This window comes from Schistocerca americana, chromosome 1 (genome assembly GCF_021461395.2).
Source record: "Schistocerca americana isolate TAMUIC-IGC-003095 chromosome 1, iqSchAmer2.1, whole genome shotgun sequence".
Taxonomy (NCBI): domain Eukaryota; kingdom Metazoa; phylum Arthropoda; class Insecta; order Orthoptera; family Acrididae; genus Schistocerca; species Schistocerca americana.
Genome location: NC_060119.1, coordinates 166,620,435 through 166,626,434, shown reverse-complemented (window position 1 = coordinate 166,626,434; position 6,000 = coordinate 166,620,435). Strand labels below are relative to the sequence as shown.

Sequence of the window (6,000 nt, the reverse complement as noted above, 5' to 3'; positions counted from 1 at the left end):
ATAGGGATCGTATACAGTTTCTATTTGCTGTTTCTTTAGTCGGTGCTCTGTTACGCAGATATTAACTTTCAGATCGGAGTCTAGTATTATTTGCAGTTTCTTGTAATATGATTGAACATTATGATGTATTGTACGAGTGTTGTATGAAATGGGAGAAAGTTGGTTTTGTGTTGCTTATTGTGACTACTACTTCTAGTCACTTCTGATGAACCACTTACCTCATATAACATCCTGACTATCATTTTCCTATGCTCTTCTCTAGTCTGATTCCTAATAAAAATTATTCAGGTGGGAAGGAGGCAAATTTTTCTTTCTGCTAACCTCGTTGGACACTGCTGCTGGTCCTGTTCCTGCTTTATTCATTTCTACAGGAGAGGTTGAAATGAAGATCTGCTACACATTTTTTCAGTGAAAACTTATACAACGACATTCTGTGTGTGTTTGCACGCACGTGTGGCTAGTTTGCTTAAAATAAAATGTTTTACTTAATTGGCTTCCACTCTTTAGTTATCGATCTATTCATAGAACGAAATGTATACTTCTTTATTTCGTTGTTGCCATAGTGACTGTTAGTGACAAAACCGATCAGCAAACTGAATGAAAAACTTACAATAAAATCTACTGATTTTTCCATAGGGAAGTGGAGGCGGACTGTAAATATGCTGTTTAGTTGCAGTCGATTTATAACCCTTCTAAAAGGAAATATTGACGTCAGTTTGCCAGGGGTCAAAATCAGGAGTTATGACTTTTTACCGTTATTTTATAGGAATTAAGTTTCGGTTGAGTAGTAGAGAGTGGGTGAGAACGACGATTGTGGATTTGAAACAGCTAGCAAAGCGTTTCTTTATGAAGAGATGCAGTCACAATTCAAACAACATTGTTCGATTTCTGAGATTTAGTTGTTATCTCTTTGAGAGTGGGATGCAGTGGTGGAGGTGTCAAATAGCATGCAAGAAGAGTGTAGGTGAATAGTGAATACTAGAGTAAATGGTGTATATATTTTTTGAATAATGTAGATCACAAGTTTCATTGTTATGAATTGATTTTTATATGTCTGATGGCTACGGCGCGCTTCATCGGCAGACATTTAAATGTAATGTTTTTAGCTGACAGCGTTTGACACTATAAATCAAATTGTTAGCTGCCGTCAACCCTGTATAAAGCTGCTCAGATGTCTGGAAGAGATGACATGTACTTCCCACCGCCACCTCCACCTGTTATGCCTGTTTTGCTCAATAGCATCCCGCCGATAAATCCGATTAGTGCGTGTGGCTTCATTACTGTACCAGTCAGTGTAATACCATGCGGATTTCAGCATCCGGAGCAAGAGTTATTTGAGGCAACGAGACTGCTGTGGGAACGAGAAAGAAGCGAATATCCTCCAGAAGTATTATGTTACAACCACATACAGCCAATACTTCAAGATGGACCAAAGTAAGTTTTCTGGCACAAAAATTTTATCTATCTTACTCAGAATTGAAGGTATAGCGAATGCACGACCATTGTGCTCAGCCGGCCGGAGTGGCCGAGCGGTTAAAGGCGCTACAGTCTGGAACCGCACGACCGCTACGGTCGCAGGTTCGAATCCTGCCTCGGGCATGGATGTGTGTGATGTCCTTAGGTTGGTTAGGTTTAAGTGGTTCTAAGTTCTAGAGGACTTATGACCACAGCAGTTGAGTCCCATAGTGCTCAGAGCCATTTTAACCAACCATTGTGCTCAAAGGACTATCAGGAATTATAAATGAATTTAGACTGAATAGTAGTTGATTACTAACCAATAAAGTTGTTTGGTTTTGTGGTGGATTGTGAAAAGCGACACAAAAGCTGTAACTCAGATGAATCCAGCTGTTGTTGATACTTGTGTCTGTATATATAAACTGTTGCCTCGTTATATGATAGCTGAAAATAATTTTCATGCAGAAGTTTGTTTGTCTGTGTTTCAACCAAATCATTAACAGCTGGTATCCTTCCGTGTTCTGTTAGTGTATCATTGTTTTTGTTGTTTGACACAGCTGTAGCATCTTCCTTTGTAATCACAGTTGGAAATTCCAGTTGCCACTTTACAGCTTTTACAGCCAGTAGAAAAATATACTGTGTCAAGGTTAAAAATTAACAAAGTAGCCTATTTGAAACATTAGGATATACAGGAAAGTCTGGAAGGTCACCAATATCAATTAGCCTATTAAGTTCCATTAAAAAATTATCATTATTATTATTATTATTATTATAGAACTTATTTAGAAAGGTAGATGTAGTGCTGTAATTTCGTCAGTTAATATTTTTTATAAAACTGGTTACTCGTTTACAGTGGTACTTTTCCTTAATTTTTGTTTGTGTTGTCTGTGTAAATGCATCTTTCACACAGTATTGTATGTGTGAACATCTTGTTTTGTATGAACAAGGCTGTGTTTGTTCCTCATAATTATTTTCACAAATTATGTGATCTCCAAGATACATAAGCAAGGCAGTGTAAGAAATTGTAATTTTTAAAACAATGGTTGCACGAGTTTCTGGATGGTCTCTTTCAAATAATTATCTTTTTGTGTTAAAATCATCCACTGAAATGAAAATTTCCGTAAACAAAATAAATCAACATCTTAACAAGAAGTCTTGTCTGTGCACAGTACACATTTTTTCATACAATACCAATTGGTTCTTAATTTATTATTTATGGTATATGGTTCAATCTTCGTGAGAGACACAAACACGTTGCAACTTTTTTCCTTAAACGGCTAGTTTTAGGATAACCACACAGCAATCTGTGATACACACACCACTGTTCATTCAGTAGGATCTACAGTCTTCCTTTAAATTAGTAGATTTGTATCATATGCAAATTCAATACTTTTTGAACGGGATTGATAATTTGGGCAACTGAACCCATCACATATGCTTTACCAGCTCTCAACCAAACTCTCACATTTCAACCTAATCTAGATATTGGGCTGTGCTACAGACCAGTCTGTCACCCTAACCTACATCCCTGAGAATAATACAGATCCAAAGAAAAAAAAGTGTGTGTGTGAGCTGTTTTGTTATGAGCATGGCATGCATGCACATTGTAATCAAATGTATTTTTGCTTTGTATTGGGTGGTATTCATGGAGGGTGTTTTGGTTCGTGTGGTGGCCGGGTCTGTGTCGTAACTGTGTTTCGAAATAAGCATTTAATTAAGCAGAAATGTTTGGCAGCAGTGTGGTCTTCTAAACCAGTCATCAAGATTATGGTCATACGTCTTAGTTGTGTTTGTATATATCTGGTCAATTGTTGTGGCAGAGAGAGTTGTTATCTATGTTGCTTTTTCTACTGCTTATCTGTGTTGCTTAACATTTTGTCTGAGATCAACAGATCAGACAGTAAAATCAGGTTAATATGGAATATTGGTAAGAAAGACAGGAAAAGAAGCTATAGAATATGACACTATTTCTATGAAAGACAGTGGGAACATATTGAAAGGCAGTTGATGTGTGATGTGTAGCAGATGTGATAATCACTTTTTAGAAATAAGTGAGAAAATTGGTGCAAGTAGTTCAGGAGATATAACAAACAGAAAACCAATGAAGTGATACAGAGGACATTTAATGAAATAAAAATTAATTTCACTTCCCCATCTGAAACAAGAAAGGTCACCAGGACACTAAAAAATAAATTTTTGCTATGGGGTGCACAACAGATCCAATAACTCACTATAAACTTGTGTCCCAATAACATGTCATGTTATTAGTCACGTATGTAATGCAATTAATTCAAGGGGTTTTCCTACACAGGTTAAAATTCGTCATTCTTGGGCCTCTCTGTAAGAAGATTTTTCCACAGATATCAGTAACTACCACCCAGTGTCATTCCTTACATTGTTTACTAGAATATCTGGAAACTAATGGATACCAGGGTTATCACCTACCTGTGTAGTAATGAGATACTTAGCCAGTCAGTGCTGGATTTCAAAAGGGCCACTCTACTGAGACAGGTATTTGTACATTTGATGAGCACATAGTAAAATCTATGAATGATAACAATGCAATGTTGGTTTTTAATGATCAGGATGGAAATATGCTGACAGACAAGGAAATGATTGTGGGCATTGTCTCACTGCACAAAAAGAACAATAAAATGAATTGTAGCTATTATAGAGGGCTATCTCTGCTGACTGTACAAAACAAAGTGTTATGATTAATAATTCTTGAAAACTGAAGCCTTTTGCTGAAGAAATTGTTGGAGTGTACCAGGCAGGTTTTCAGGCAGGAAGGTCAACTGTGGATGAATTTTTCATCATGAGACAAATTTGTGAGAAGTACTTGGAATTAACCTACTGGTTTCTGGTAACATTTGTAAATTTCTCAAAGGCTTATGATGTTGTAAACAGATTAAGTATGTACAATGTCCTGAAGAAGTAGGGCATACTGAAGGAGCTAATTAACTTGGTGAAGGTGTGTACAGCTGAGACAAAAGCTAAGGTGAAATACTAGGGGAACCAGCCCAAGGAATTGTCATCAGTATAGTTGTGAGGCAAGGTGATGCCATTTCTCCATTGCTTTTTAATTTGGTCGTGGAGAAAGTAGTTGGGAAATGAAAAGATAAGGCGAAGGAATGAAGCTAAATGTAAGAACACAGCTATTGGAATATGCAGATGACATTGCAACCATAGTTGAGTCGGAGGAGGAGATGACAGGAACTATAGTAGACTTGGCAAATAATGCCATTGTTGGACTGAGCATTAATGCGAAGAAGGCAGAAATGGAGTATTCAGGGAAGCCACTAATAATCTTTCATTACACATAGGAGTGAGGAAGGTGGCCAGAGTAGATGGCATCTGGTTCAACAGGCGTAATTACATAAAACAAGAAGTTAATAACATACTGTCATTGAGTCTGAAACTTATATCTGTCTGGAGCAGAGATGTCATCAAAAATATATTACAACCAGACTTGAAACCTATAATGCAGTGATAATACTAGTGTTTTTATATTGAACAGAAAAAGATGAAGGAAACCTCTTGATTTATGAACAGAAAATCTGGAGAAAAATCTTTTGTCCAACCCATGAATAGGACACATGGAGATGTAGAAAGAACTAGGAATTGTGCAACTTGATGAAACAATTGAACATCATGCTGAAAATGGGAACACGTAGAATAAGACTGGGGACACATTGCCAGGGGGCCGGACACTTACTACCCCAAAGTTTTGCTTTCACGAAAACGTCATGGAACCCGTCCAGCAAGAAGACTAGGGAACTGATGAAAGGACAAACTGCAGTAGGATCTTCAGTGACTAGGTTTCTATGCGAAGTGGGTCCAAAGTGTATAAGATTGCCCTCTATGGAGGAACATTTTAAGGTCAGTACTTGATCTTCAGGGTCTGTGATGGCCGATATGTAAGCGTATGTAAATGATAAAATATCACTAGTTGAGATCATCTGTGACTTATTGAAGGTCGTTGATTGTATCACTCATAATATTCTATTAGAAATATGAGCAATCATTCTTCCCACATACCATATGTGAACAGAACTCAAAAAAGTCCAAATAACTGGTGGAATGGGAAGTACCCAGTATCGAACACTTTACAGTGGTTTCCAGATTAAAGTCTGGAATTGGAATAAAAACACCAGCAGATAATAAAACAAAATGAAATCAAACCTGCATGACAACACCACCTACTCTATAAATAAATGTTAGAACAGAAAGAATCTGTATTGGTCCACATAACACACAAAAAACTGAACTAGTCTGTATACATTTCATTTATATGCATACCAGTAGTTCATTTAATTTAACATCTTTCATGTCAGATAAGTCCCTGCATAGCAGTCTCTTAATTTCCTTATTACATCTCTTTCCTGGGCGATTTGTTTCAATAATCAAACGAAGCTCTCTTTCTTCTCTTTTCCCACATTAATGAATCATGAACTACATCATATGTATCACTACAGCATGAAAGTACTGAAACAAGAGTGTCTGAAACCATTGTTTTAGGGGAAGGATGTTGGTGCTTGGTTCCTA

General features: G+C 37.0%; 1 protein-coding gene across 1 annotated transcript in view; it reads left to right on the top strand.

The window, feature by feature from the left end:
- The first annotated feature begins 905 nt into the window (after nt 1–905).
- LOC124551963 (UPF0692 protein C19orf54 homolog) overlaps nt 906–6,000 on the top strand; it is a 51,444-nt gene continuing 46,349 nt past the window's right edge. Inside the window, exon 1 of the mRNA XM_047126480.1 lies at nt 906–1,434. Coding sequence (XP_046982436.1) covers nt 1,172–1,434 — 263 coding nt within the window. The 5' untranslated portion in view covers nt 906–1,171. The remainder of the gene's footprint in view (nt 1,435–6,000) is intronic.